Here is a 15,128-nt window from a genome sequence, read left to right as displayed (position 1 = left end):
GAAAATTGCATTCAGGGACTGTAAGTGTAACAATTTGGGAGCAAATATGGGCTCTGTGCTAAACTGTACATGAAAAGCATCAGGAATGGATCCCATAATATTTATCTCCAAAAGCATAGTCCATTGCCACTTAAGCAAAGGAAGAAACATTGTTAGGCCTTTTCTATTCTGAGTGATTTAGTCACTAGAGTGTGATCTGATTATACAGACTTAAGCAGGTCAGATATTCCACATAGTAGAATGGTGCCACATAACGAGTATATTAACCAACTTGCTGAAATGTGTGGACACATTCAGTGAGTGCAGACATGCAGCTGAAGATCTGTGGATAGGCAGCACATGTGATAGGGGAGAGAGGATGTTCTGTAATGATCTTTGTTAACACTTCAAGACTGAAAAAGATCCAGCTTAGAAAAACAGGGCATTTAAGCTACTACTCTAAAGTAAGGAAGCATAGCCTTTTGCTCAGCCCCTAAAACTAATTTAATAAGGAGCCAAACAGAAGCATAGGGCAATGGTTCTCAATTTTTTTTTTTTTTTTTTGGGTACTGTGGCCCACTTCTAAAGCCAACCCATGTTTTGGACCTCCTATCTTCTTCTTCCATTCTCATCCTAGTCCTCCCCATTCTCTATAGCAACTATAATACTGTAATACAGGGAAGAAAAATAATTTTAAAATAGTCAGAATACAATATTAAAATTAATTTAATTCAATCTGGTCCATATGATTGCTTGGCTGCATACTCAAGTTGTTTCTGTGATGTTTATTTCTTCTTCCTTGGTGTGGGATTTTACATTCATTAATACTGATCCCTTGATGCCTGCAGCCCCTACTGCTTTCATTTTTCCATGAATTTTTGCACTTCAGTTCTGTCCTGCTGTATGTTTGCTCCTCCTTCAATTTTTATGTTTAAAAAAAAATCACTGTAGGATTTAAATAAAAGAAATACATGCTCAAGGAAGACACAAAGCAGCTGCTCAAGGAACAAGTTTGGGGATTGTGTTATGTTTTAGCATTTACTTTGTCAAAGAAGCTTCTGGAAACCATAAAGAGTGTTGGACTGACTGGATGACAGCTGAAGCAGTAAGCTTCACTGGTTGAATACTGATCAATGCTTCACCATTTTAACAGAAACAATGCTGAAGACCACCTAGAACTACAGGCCATTTGCAAGTCCATGAACCACAGTTTGAAAGCCACTTATACAGAAAAAGTTATTTGCCAAAACCATGCTTGCTAGTGATTATTTCTTCAGTGAAATGCATGCCAGTTGTTTCCTGTTACAAATCTGTGCTTTAGCTCTTTGTTAAACTGGATAATTAATAGCTAGTGTTGATGTTAGCATATGGTTGAACCAGCTCAGATAAAATCCAAACAAAGTACCCACCCATGAAATGTCACCCAAAAGTTGAAATGAAACTCTTTGAGGTTTAAAAAATTCAGTAACTTTTTGTTTTAAATTTTTGCAGAGGTCTGTGTACTTCTGTTTTTGAGCCAGAAGCAGAAGTGGAGAAATACTTTGACAGAGCCAAAGAGTTGCAAGTTTTCCAACTTTCCAACTTAATTCTGCAGACCCAAGAGATTCAGTTAATCTTCAGAAACCATCCAAATTTTGGAATAATCTCCCTAGAGAAATAGTGGAAGCACCATTTCTTGAGCTAGATTAATTAAACTAAACAAAACACTTGAGAATATACTTGTGGGGAAATTACAAAAGAAACAAAATTGCAAAAAAATCCAGGTCCATATCTACATATATTTTTAATATTTTCAAATATATTAAAATGCACTTTTTTCCCCAAATAAAAATTACAAGTTAAACACTAAGTTTAAAATCATGATAAATTAAGATTCTACAGAGAAGACTTTGGAAAATGGGTCATTGAACAGTCTATCACATTTTAAAAATATTAGACAATATCTTTCAGTCTCAAATGGATATTTTCCTCTTTCCTCAAGTCAGGGTGGATGTGAAGCCATCAGGTGATTGGGAAGATGCAGCAAGCTTGGAGGCAACTATATTTTGGCACCACAGCAAAGGCTCTGTTTGATTCACTGCTAAAAAGGCAGGAGATAAAGAAAATGCCCAAAGAGAGAAAACAGTTCTGGTTTTTTCCCCAGCTCTCTCTGAGTTCCAGTCTCTATGTAAGATCTTCCATGGCCTGAACATGGGTTTGCTGGCTTTTAATGTCACATTAGACATCCAGTTTTACAGAGAGGTACTGGAGTTTTCTATGGTGGCCAACTGCAAGTATTCTAGGGTGCCTTTTCGGTAGCTGGCCACCCGTGAAGGCTCACGCACCAGGATCCCTTCAGTCTGCCTTTTCTCCAAAGACTCTGTTATCATCTCTGCTAAGTCAGCTTGCAACCGCTGCTGATTCTCTCTGGAAATAGCAGGAGGGGAAAGATTTCAGTGACTCATGCAACACAAGTACTAAGAGCCTCAGTTCCAAACTCCTTTTTAGACAATTCTATCCTACCGTCCTTCCAGAAGCTATCAACATACTAGTGAGATAGATTGTGGGCAGAATCAATTCCAAGTAAACATAAAAATCCAATTCAGGATCTACTTGTGACTGTTCCTGACACTATGAGTTACTGTCTCTGCCAAGGAAGTTTGCTTTAGCATGACAATCTCCTACCTGTAGAGTATGTGAATTCACTTGGAATGAAGAGAAGAAAAACCTGAACTGGATTCACAAACCCAGTTGAAATGGACTATGTCTCTGACTCTATTACCCAACTCAATTTCAAGTACCTGTAATATTCAGATGCAGGTGTCCCTCAAAATAGTGGTAATATTCTTAGAATGCCACCCTGCCAGAAATTCATAGGACTTGATTTTCACAAGTATGTCCCATGCAGGACAATTGAAAAATTCCCATATTTATCAGACTGGTGCCATAAACATCACAGATAACAATGGATAAGGTCACAGGGATACTTTCAAACACATCTTCAGAGGGAGTGCCAAAACCCTAAACCTGATACTCTCTACTGCTTTTAAAAAAAATTTCTTTAGATTAAAATAAGGGCCTTATTAGAAAAGAAATGTACTGAAGAAAGTAGGACATGAGTATCACTTGCTCAGCCCACAGATAAATGTTTGTATTGTTTATACAAGAAATCTCTCAAGAGTGCATGGGGTTTTGTACTATCCAGAAAAACTGATACTCTCTTTTCTGGAAAGACACTGACAAAAATCACCTCCTACCCCTGTGGTCTCTTCTGTTTCAGGTAGATATTAATGAATGGGTGGCAGAGTGTTGAACTTGTGCAATGGGACATGACCTAATTTTCAAAAATTTTGCTATAAAAGTAATAATTAGTAGTATCTTACATTTACTTAGTATCTTTCACCCCCAAAAGATCCCAATGTGTTTTACGAATTACTGTATATGATATGTAAACTCATTATTTCAACATGTACTGAAACACAGCCACTCCTCAGGTGAATCACAGCAGCTGCTTAAAGAGTGCACAGCAACACTACACAATGGTTTAGGATAGGCAGTGAGGAAGAACATATCCCAGTGGAACTGTTTGGAAAAATGCAATGAGCCAGATTTGAATTTGATCACTGGAACTAATGCCCATATCACTGGAACTAATGCAAAGTATATCTTAAATTACTAAAAGGGGTCAGAATTCAGTTCTATGTCACTTCTGAAAGGCAGCACTTCAGTGCCACCACACTCCTTTACTTAGGACTCTGACTCAATGTTAATTCAAAAGGAAGACTGTTACCTGCTTGGGTCTGATTAAGCCAGGACATCAACCTAGTATTTTTTCCTGGTAACTCCTCTCTTATGCTTCAGAAGCTGAAGGTTTTGTTTAGAATATTTTAAAATTTAAGTCTCTAGACATTATGCCTGTGACAGTAATCTTCAGATGAGAACCAAATATAAACAAAGAGGTGCCTAAGTCTGCAGAGAACCTGAAATGTTAACTAAGAGGTGTGAACTGCTTTCATTCATCTCAGTTTGATAATGATTCTGAAGCTTAATGTTAATGTCGTTAAACTGTTTCGCTATTGATTATAGCATTCAAGAAAAAAGAAGGGAAATTATATTATGAAATCTGCACATTCTATAGTGATCAGCATCTCATTTTGGTGTGACAAATGGGTGGAGCTTGGACTGGGGGTAAAGTTTAGGAGGGTATCACCGCTCTTTTTCTCCCCCATATGAATCCTGCACCTACTAGATCAATGGTCCCCAAACAGAGGGGTGTGCCTCCCTAGGGGGACATGAAAGAACATTTGGGGGGGTCCGGCAGGGCCTGGGTCAGCCCCTATGTGAGGCGGGGAGGAAGTACTACCCAGCCCCACTCTGCGCCCAGCCCCGCCCTTGGCCCAAGCTCCTGGACCCACTCCCAGCCATGCTCCAGGCCCCCAGCCATGCTCCCACTCCCAGTCATGCTCTGGGTCCTGGGCCCCTGCAGTGATCCGGGCCCTAGCCATGCTCCAGGCCACGATCATGGCCCCACTTCTGGCCTGGAGCACCAGCTTCTGGGAGGAGGGAGGGAGGTGCAGAACTGAGTAAGGGGGGAGTGCGGACCAAAAACATTTGCAGACCATTGTATTCTTTCAGTACTCTTTCCTGGTGAGTTTTCCTTGACTATCTCCCATCCAAGGCCCTGATCCAGTAAAGTACTTAAGCACTTGAGCAATCCCAGAAAAAAATGGTTACTAATCTTGCATAACTGTTGTTCTTCAAGATGTGTTGATCATTTCCATTCCAGCGTAGGTGTGTGCTCACCTCAAGCTCCACCAGTAGAAAGATTTTTCCCTCACTGATATCTGTTGGATCGGCTCTGGTGCCCCCTGAAGTCACGGCATCATAGTGCCAGTATATAGGGGCCCTCTGACCCCCTCAGTTCCTTCTTGCTGGCTAATTCCAACAGAGGAGCAGGTGCGGGAGGGTTGAAATGAACATGAGCAACACATTTCGAAAAAACATGAGTTATGGAAGGTTCATAACTGTTTTTCTTCAAGTGCTTGCTCCGGTCCATTCCAACGTAGATGATTCCCAAGCAGTTGTGCAGATGGAGGGTTTGGAGTTCATTGGCACGCTGATTGTAACATTGCTCGGTCAAAACCCCATTGTCTCTAGCTTTTGGGTGATGGCTGTTGGTAGTGGGATACAAAAGAGCGGAACAACGACCACGTTGCCGCTTTATGGATGTCCTGAATCAGAACTTGCGACATCAACACTGCTGGTGATGCTTGAGCTCTGATAGAATGGGCTGTCAGCGGAGGAGTCAGGACCTCTGCTAGGTTGTAACATGTGCATGATACAAGAAGTGATCCATGATGAAATTCTCTGGGCTGAGATTGGACGACCTTTCATTCTGACTGCAATGGCTATGAAAAGGTGAGTGGGGACTTCCAAAAGGGTTTAGTCCTTTTTATGTAAAAGGATAGTGCATGCCTATCATCCAGCAAGTGGAGCCTCTGTTCCTCCCTGTTAATATGTGGTCTCGGACAGAAGACTGGTAAGAAGATATCCTGGTTACTATGAAATTTTGAGACCACCTTTGGCAGGAAGGCCGGGGGTAGCTGCAGCTGAACCTTGTCCTTGAAGAAGATCATGTACGGTGATTCTGAAATAAGAGCTCAGATCTCTGAGACTCTTCTAGCAGAAGTAATGGCGACAAGGAAGGCCACCTTCCAGGATAAGTGGAGCAGAGTATGTTCAATGGTTCAAACGGGGCTCCTGTTAGCCTTGCCAGCACCAATTGAGGTCTCAGGGAGGGAGTGACTAGTGTAGCCTCTCCAAGCCCTTAAGAAAATGACCACAGATTGAGTTTGAGAAGACCAACCAGCTGTTCACACACGAGTGGAAGGTTACGATTGCAGCTAGATGGACCACAATAGATTATACTGTTAGGCCTTGCTGTTTCAAGTGGAGTAGGTAATCTAGAATGAAGGGCAGTGTTGACTAAGTAGGCAAAACCCTCTTTTGTGCTGACCAGATTGAGAATCTTTTCCACTTTGTCAGGTAAGTGGCTCCAGTGGACGGTTTCCTGCTACCTAGAAGAACCTCGCAAACAGGCCCAGAGCATGCCAGTTCTGCAGGGTTCAGCCTTGGAGCTTCCATGACATGAGATGAAGAGACTCGAGGTTCAGATGACGCAGATGGCCATGGTCCTGAGAGATCAGGTCTGGAAATGGGGACAGATTGATTGGCGTGTCCATCGAGAGATCAAGGAGGGTGGTGAACCAGTGCTGACGTGGCCAAGCCAGAGCTCTCAGGATAAGACGCATCCTGTCTCTTCTGACCTTCAACAGAACCCTGTGTATGAGAGGAATGGGAGGAAATGTGTAGAAGAGATGGACTGTCCAGGGAAGGAGAAAAGCATCTGTGAGTGAGCCTGGGCTGTGGCCTATACAGGAGCAGAACTGAAGACACTTCCTATTGTGCTTTGTCATGAACAGGTCTACCTGGGGAGTTCCCACTTCTGAAAAACAGTACTCACAACATCTGGGCGAATGGACCACTTGTGAAGTTTGGTAAAGGGTTTGCTGAAATGATCCATAACGCATTCTATGCCCCCAGGAGACAGAAGGCTTTGAGGTGGATTGAGTGGACTATGCAGAATTCCCACAGGTGAAGAGCTTCCTGGCACAAGGGAGAGGAGTACGCTCCACCCTACCTGTTTATGTAAAACATTGCCGTTGTGTTGTCTGTAAGGACCGACAAGCAGTTGCCCTCCAAGAGGGGTTGGAACATTGGCATCTAGGCACACCGTCCTCAGTTTCCTCACATTGATGTGAAACAAGAGCTTCTCTGGGGACCAAAGGCCCTCAATGCTGATGGTCCCCAAGGGAGCCCCTCCCCAATCACTGATGTATCTGTAATGTTAGTCATTGACGGTTGGGGTCTCGAAAATGGGACTTCTGCACATACTGTCTAGGGATCCAGCCACCAAAGAAGGGTGGCAACCACCCTGTCCAGACGGTGTTGGCCTGGTGAGTATACAGACATCAGCCAAGTCCAGAAACATCTAAGCCATAGTCTCGCATATTGCACCACATAGGTACATGATGCCATTTGTCCCAGGAGCTTCAAGCAGTTTCTTGTGTGGTGATGAGATGATTCCTCAGGCTCTCTGTAAGCGCCCCTAGAACTCTGAACCAGGTTTCTGGGAGAAAGGTTCTGGCCTGTGTTGAGTCAAGGATTGCCCCAATGAATTCTATCCTTTGAACTGGAGAAAAGGTAGATTTCTACAAATTTATCATTAGCCCCACGTCCTGGACAGTTGACTGTATTAACTCCACATATCCTTCCATCTTGACCTTGGACAGACCTTTGATCAGGCAGTCATTGATGTAACTGAACCCCTTGTGTCCTCACAAAGGCTGCAACGACACTTCATGAACACTCAAGGGGCTGCTGACAGGCCGAATCGGAGCACAGTAAATTGGTAGTGCATGTGGTTCACAACGAATTGTAAGAACCTTCTGTATCCCTGAAAGATTACAATATGAAAATATGCATCCTTCAAGTCAAGGGCGGTGTACCAGTCCCTGGATCCAGAGAACGGATAATGGAGACCAAGGACACCATGCAGAACTTCAGTTTCTTCATGAATCTGTTGATGTTTCGCAGGTCCAAGATTGGTTTGAAATCACCATTGGCCTTCAGGATTAGGAAGTAATGGGAGTAGAACCCCAGCCTCTTAACTCTGGTGGAATCTCTTCCAGTGCTCCTGCCATTAGAAGCGACTGCACATCTTGGGTTAGAAGCTACTCATGAGAAGGATTCCCAAAGAGGGACAGGGATGAAGAAGTGGGAAGGAAGGGAACAACTGAATTGAACCGTGTATTTTACTTCTATCATGTGTAGCACCAGCAATCGGAGGTAATGCGGGCCCACATCCAATAGAAGTGGGACAACTGTTCCACAAAAATAAGAGAGAGATCGTTGTCCTGGTATGTCATCCCTGAGTGTCCTATCAAAAGGCCTGCTTAGTCCCCGCTGATTGTCTCGGGGGGCAGGCACCAGGCATGACGAGGACTGGGTTGGAAGCCTTCCCTTATACCCCCAATTCCTCCTGTTGCAATCTTGTCTCTGCTGTGGCGGGTAGAAATGGGTCATCAGTTGGGGATTATAGTGCTTCCTGGCAAGAGCCGGTGTATGCAACCCCAGGGATTTCAGAGTGGCTCTAGAGTCTTTCAGACTGTGCAGCTTAGAGTCTGTTCGCTCCAAAAAGAGCAACTTGCCTTCAAACAGAAGGTCCTGCACCGTCTGCTGCCCTCCTAGAGCAACCCTGAAGACTGAAGCTACGAGCTTCTTCTCATGGCTATTGCCAAGGCTATGGATTGAGCTGCAAAGTCTGCCACACCCAAAGCTGCCTGGAGGGACACCCTTGCCATTGATTTCCCCTCTTCAACTAGGGCCAAAAACTCACCCCTGGACTCCTGTGGCAAAAGCTCCTTGAATTTGGCCATTGTGCTCCAGGAGTTGAAATCAGAGCGGCTCAGGAGCTGGAGGCCGCCAGTTGACTATACATTCCTGCCAGAAAGGTCTAGTTTTTGACATCCTTGCCCTTGGGAGTCAGCCCTTGCTGACCTTGCTGCTCCCGTTCATTAGCTGCTGAAACTACCAACGATCCTGGTTTGGGGGAGGAGAGGAGGTGTACAGGAATCTATACCCTTGAGAGGGACAAAGTACTTTTTCTCCATCCTCTTTGCAGTAGGTTGCAGGGATGCAGGGGCTGCCATAAGGCCTCGATGGGGTCCAAAATGACATAGTTCAAAGGCAGAGCCAACTGTGATGGCCCTGCAGCTGCCAACATGTCCACCAGGGCGTGGGAGGATTCAGAGATCTCCACCGCCTCGATACCCAAGTTCTTGGCTACCCTCCTGAGGAACTCCTTGTGCACCCTATAATCATCCTGGGAAGGCGCTATACTTGGTCCTACCACCACCTTGTTGGGAGAGGAGGAAGAGGAAGCCTGTACTGGCAAGGGGCCTTTTTCTTCGCCCTCTGCACCGGATGGGTCCCATAGGATCGGGTCTTGCAGTTCAATACCAGGTTTGGCACTGAGGTCTGGTGTCTACTCCAAGAGAGGAGGTGGGGGGCTCTCAACACCAATACAACGGAGTAGGACCTCCTGGACTGCGGACCCTGAACTGGCTGAAAAGCCCAGGGGTTCCAGAACGGCCACTGTAGTGGTGTCTGCCACTGCACTGTTGTCCATGCTGTCGGCAGGATGCATTGGTTCATCTTAACCATTGGGTATTGCCAGTCGCAGCGGTGTCTGCTCCTGTGAGAGGCGTATGATTCCGTCTCAGAGTCTGACTCCGAGGGGTCACTTCTCGGCGACCAGGGCAGAGCGATGCCATTCAGTGCTGGACAGCAGTGCTGGGAGGAAGGAGACCGGTGCTGGGACATCAGAGCCAATTTGCCTTTTTATAGCACCTGTGGTCTTGACACTGTGATGGTCCTTGCCTCTAGTGCATGGCAGGGGATGGCGGTACCGGGAGTGACAATAACTCCCTCACCACCTCAAATGCCTCCAGTGTGGATAGTAGCATCAAGCTGTTGAACTCTGGTGGCTCTCATTTGGCAGAGAGTCAAAAAGTGCCACACTCAACGGCGCCCTTCCTGGGCCTGGAGTCAATGGTACACTACACACCGCTTGCGTCTCCAAATGGCCCAGCACAGGTTGCACTCTGTCAGCATCTCTTGGACCTTGGGGTTGGGGATCACCCCCAATCAGTTTTTCTCTGCTTCTTTCTCGGCACCGGCAATGGTGAGCAGTGCTGAGAGTCCCATGCCGGAGTCGTGTTCTTTGGCACCGGGATAAGTGTCGGTGCCAGGAGTCCCGGGTTGTAGACCCAGAGTCCTTTCTCAGCACTGGAGATGCAGAATGGTGCTGCATCTCTCTTATGGACGCTGGGGCTCTTCTTTCTGAAGGTGAATTATTTGGTGCCGAGTCGATGGGACGAAGTGCTGCCTCCATAAGGAGGAATTTGAGTCTGGTGTCGCTGTCCTTCTGAGTTCTAGCCCTGAAGCCCTTGGAAATCCTGCAACACTCCTGCACCTGGGTCTCTCCCAGACACTTGAGGCAGCTGGAATGTGGGTCATTAACTGGCATCAACTCATGGCAGAATGCACACCATTTGAACCCCGAGGACCAAGGCATACCCCAGAGCCAGGGAAGAGCTAATCCGGCTAAGTGAGCTCTGCTACTAACTAACTAACTAACTGAAACTTAAACTCTAAAATAAGAGTTATTTACAGATAATCAATACAGTCCACTGGGAAAGGTACTTGCAAGAAAGCTCAAGGTCAAGCAGCAAGCAGTTCCAGCAACTGTCATGGGCAGTAAGAAGGAACTCAAGGGATGTGGGGCCCTATATATCAGCGCTACGAGGGTGCGACTCCAGAGGTCACCAGAGCTGACCTGATGGATACCATTGAGGGAAAAACTTTCCGGTGGCGGTGCCTGGGGTGAGCACACACCTACATTGGAATGGACATGAGCAAGCACTCGAAGAAGAACTAATGCTATCATGAATACACTGCTGTGTCCTGGATATGGGCTCAAGGAATACCAAAAAGTATAGTAAGTTAAAAGTTTTTTGGGGAGAAAAGAATATCTATATGAATGGTGAAGGCTGAAGTACAAGGGCTGAGAGCTTCTTTCTCCCTTCCCACATATAAAGAACATCTTACACAGAAGGAGGTGTTGGGAGATTATACTTCTGGTCCTTCACTCCTGTCAGCCAGTAGGTCATCTCAGTTCCTTTGCCCTAATATGGCAGAGAGGAGAGAAGCACAATTTAGGGATTAGATAGGTATAATATATTATTTATATACTTTATGTTATACTGTATTATATGATTGTTGTCTTGTCTTTTCTTACTTTATGTAACAGGCTCCCAGAGCATAGGATGGGCACCTATCAAATCTTATAAACTGAAACAAATAAATGTATCAAAACAAAGGTGAGCAAATGAATAGGCCTCTCCCACTAGGCCCATTCACCACTGCCTCCTCTCCACATTTTTATTACCAATGGTGTGTTTCACTTGTTTCCCAGACATCTGTGTTATCTTATGTCTCAGATGCTTTTTCAGTGGTTATATTATCTTTAGAGGGGTGTCTCCATCACCTTGGGGCTGTGTTATCAATAGATTTCTCTCTCGTTCCCCAGCTGTTTGTCTAAGATAGGTGAACCTCTCAGGTGTATGATACCTTTAGATAAGACTCATTCCTTGTTACCTTCAAGTAAGTCTCTCCTCTCACTTCATACTGGAAATGGCAGTCTGTCCTCTTCAGGATGGCAATAGTAGACCCACTTACATGAATCCGTAAAGCTAAAAATAAACAAACAAGCAACAAATGTTCAATTCAGAAACTTAATGCATGAATATGTTCATTTTCTGTGTCAACCTGAGCTATGGCAGAGTCTTATCTAATTGTCCTTGATGTCTTAGGACAAATTCTGTGGGTCAAATGACATGAAACTGACTTGTATGTTGTTGAACCCAAAAATAACTACTTTATCACATAGCATTATATATGAGGAAAGACTAAAACAACTAAATAAGTCTAGCTGGACCAACCAATGTCTCAGGACAGAAATGATAAAAGTATTTGGATGGTGTAAAGATCAGGAAGGGAGAGGAATGGGAAGAAACTGAGCAAAGGGAAGAAAATTTAGGCTGGCTCTCAGGAAACATTTCTAGTGGTGAAACTATTAGACTATGGGATATTTATTTATTTATATTTAATATAATAAAGATGCCTATCCAAGTCACTAGGCACCCTAATATTCAATTTTATAATAAATACAATTAAATTAAATCTCAGCATGTTAAAATAATCTGTTCCACAGGAACTCAGCCAGCCAGACATCCAGCCTCTTCTTCAACTAGGAAGCAAAAACTAGGAATAGGCCTGCATTATCCAGGGTGGAGTGAAGGAATGAACACTATGATCTAATAGGTCTTTTCCATCTTTAAACTTCTATGCTTTGATGATAAAGTTGTTCTTGGCTGGAGAAGGAACACTGGATTTGAGCACACAAGTAGCCTACTGTCAGATTAGGCAGAGAGGTGAGCTTCAATCCTTACGTAAACCTGTGGATTCCATCCTTGAAGCTGTGTTAACTGTGTCTCCAAATAGACAGTAACGAGGCATCTTAATCCCAACCACACCAGCAGCACATGGACCTGAAAGCAGGAGACAGGGGAAGGAAAGAAGAAGACAGAGAGGCTGTTATTGCCAGGGGATTCAGAGAAGCCCTTGTAGTATCAGACATGCCTGAAAGAAATGGAAACTCAGGAATTAGTGTGATGCCATTATAACTATATGAGTTATTTGTTAGTGTGCTGGGTGGGTTGGTGGTCTCATCTGGAAGATGGCACTTCTAACAGCAGAGCAGGGGCACTGGGTTCAGCACAGATTGAAAGCACTATCTACATCACTTCCTACAGCATCTGGAGGTCTCACATCCATGTGCAGACCAAGTCTGTCTCTGTTCAGCTTGTAAAATATATTCAGAGCACAACCAAGACTATTCATATTATTTGTATATATTTCTGTACAGACAAAAATGCAGAAGTATTAGGAATTATGCTAAGTGTCAGCTCTGGAAGCAGGGGTGAAGAGAATGAACTTCATTATGGAGACGTTTCTGGCGGTGTCTCTAGGACCTTTGCAAGTAACTGAATTGTTATATTCCTTCTATAGTGGTGGACAAACAAAGAATACTGAAACAAGCAAAAATAAAAAAATAAAGTTTCTCCAAGTACTGTCACTTTAATAATTAAATAAAAAATTGATTCTCAAATGGGCCCAGTGAGAACATTTGCCTCAAAACCATTTAACATAGGCCTGCTTTTCAGTGGGGGAGGAATGGTTTCAAAGAGTTCTGGTGGATATAATGTCACCAACTCAATTCCATAAGGAACTACAGAGGTTGGTTTGCTCAGCTATCAACCTCAACTATAAATGGGGTTGTTAAACGGTATGGGAGGCAAGCCATTGGTCTATGTAAGTCCACTGCCCTTCCTCCAACAATGGTCTTATATACCTGATGCTTTAGAGAAAGGCAACTCACAGTGCTTCTGGCCAGTTGTGTGTCACACTATACCACAATCCTCACAGACAAATCCATTTATAAATAATGAAGCATGAGCACTTATAACCATCATTTATTTTTTTACTCTAGATAGAATAGCTACATCATTCATGTTCATATGCCATGACCCCATACCAGAGTGAATCCCTATGCGAATCCAAACAGGCAGGCCTGGAAGATGTCGTAATTCAAAGGATCCCATGAAACTGAGGATATCCAGTGCCATCATGGAGATGTCCACTGCATGGCGGTTGCCATTTCTCTTTGGTAAGCCACTCACCACCATGTAGGCATCACCAATGGTTTCCACCTGTGGAAATATGTTTAATAGTTACCATTCCCAATTACTGGAAGATGCATATAAATTGGAGATGGAAAAGGCCTCTTAGGTCATCTTGTTAATCTCTTCCTTGGCAGTCACGCAGGATTGCCAAATTCCCCCCAATTAGATGACATCTTTCTGGTAGTGAAGTGCTCTGTACACAGCATTCTAGGTAGTGAATCTGAGACCACCTGGTATCAAAAACCATTTACAGAGAGCGAGATGAAGCACATTAGAGATGTAATGTTGGCTTGTACTTCTCTCCTTCGTCTTTACTTAGTGTATTGGTTTTGAGCCTTTGTTACCAAACCCTACTCTCCATTAACCTGTCCATGATGTTTTATGTATCTTGATTTTTATTTAAGTGTAAGTGAGGCTCAGTTCACCTTGTAAACATCGTGATTGTCGAGAATGTGGTCAAAGTTCTTATAGATGTCATTGAGCATGTCCACCACTTCCATGGGGGTGCTGTACTGGCACAGCGTGGTGAAACCGACAATGTCACTGAAGTAGATGGTGACGGCTTCAAACAGCTCTGGCTCTACCAGCCCAGTCTCCTTCAAAGATTTTACCACTGGTCTGTAAGGAAAGGTGGAAGGGAAATGGAGATAAATATAACTTCTGCTTTAGAGGACAACTCAACCTCCTAGAGCTGACAGGGGAGTAAGTGTTCCAGAAATAGAGGTTTGATAAGAAAACAAACCAACATTTTGTTGATGAGTTCAATGGGCACTTGGAAAATCAGACACTAGCATTTCTGGCTACAAGATACTTCTAGATTATGAACTCTTATTTAGATTGTAAACTCCTTGGGGAAGAGACTTTTCTTATATTTTTGTAAAACTCTGTGCATCCTTATGTATAGGACAACATAATAACTGAGAAAATCTGGAGACAACAGTGGATCAGGCAGGCAGCCTCCTCCCAAAACTTGCTTTCAAGTCTCTAGCTTGGAATTGTGCACGCTAAAGCCAAGGAGATACATGGCCCCATAGCTCGGACTTTGGGGGTGCAAATTGTAGCACACACTTGTGGGCTGTTCTATAACTCCCCTGTGTGGATGCTGTGGGAGCAAACTAAAAGGTACCTAATTTGTACTAACTTAGTCCTGTTTAAAGGGGACTATATTAATGTGAAGTAGTTAGTTCACACCTGCAGCATCCATATGAAGAAGTTACAGCACAACACACTAGAGTGTGCTTCAATTTCACACCCTCATAGTAGTCGAAACTGCAGGGTTGTGTAGACATAGCCATATTTCCTTCTACTTAGTTCCAATCTGTCTGGTGAGCATCTGGCAGCTTTGCAAGTTGAATTAAGTTTTCAATGCCCTTTTGCGCACACACACAGTTTCTCTGTATATCTTGCACTTGACAAGAGTAGGGGTGTTTATCTTGGTGTCCTGGCCAAATTCCACCTCGGTTAATTATTTTCTGCTCCCTGAATTCCCACTCCTGTTTCAGTTGTCATTCTTCACTTCCTAAGGCTTTGGAAGTGTATTAAGCTAAAGTACATAAAGGCAGTTTTAGTGCAAAATAAGTGTCCCCAGGGGAGTTACTGCAGAATAGATATTGTGCTTTAAATTCACACCCTAGTTTACTCTGCACTTACTTCCCCATGTAGACAAGACCCAAGAGTTGTTGTTTGCTATTGAAACTGCTGCTGTAGGCCACCACAGAGGTGGCTGCATTTCTGTAGAAGGTG

At 44.0% G+C, this 15,128-nt stretch overlaps 1 protein-coding gene across 1 annotated transcript in view; it reads right to left on the bottom strand.

Moving 5' to 3' along the window:
- Positions 1-972: 972 nt before the first annotated feature.
- GUCY2C (guanylate cyclase 2C) overlaps positions 973-15,128 on the bottom strand; it is a 64,090-nt gene continuing 49,934 nt past the window's right edge. Inside the window, exons 22-27 of the mRNA XM_067559056.1 lie at positions 13,811-14,003; positions 13,238-13,412; positions 12,093-12,191; positions 11,239-11,333; positions 10,690-10,766; positions 973-2,385 (exon numbers count right to left, since the gene is read on the bottom strand). Coding sequence (XP_067415157.1) covers positions 2,211-2,385; positions 10,690-10,766; positions 11,239-11,333; positions 12,093-12,191; positions 13,238-13,412; positions 13,811-14,003 — 814 coding nt within the window. The 3' untranslated portion in view covers positions 973-2,210. The remainder of the gene's footprint in view (positions 2,386-10,689; positions 10,767-11,238; positions 11,334-12,092; positions 12,192-13,237; positions 13,413-13,810; positions 14,004-15,128) is intronic.

Source organism: Emydura macquarii, unplaced genomic scaffold (assembly GCF_026122565.2).
Source record: "Emydura macquarii macquarii isolate MOO-44397 ecotype Brisbane River unplaced genomic scaffold, CSIRO-AGI_Emac_v2 contig_2205, whole genome shotgun sequence".
Lineage (NCBI taxonomy): Eukaryota > Metazoa > Chordata > Testudines > Chelidae > Emydura > Emydura macquarii.
The sequence above is the reverse complement of the archived record's forward strand: the minus strand, read 5'-3'. Positions and strand labels throughout refer to the sequence as shown.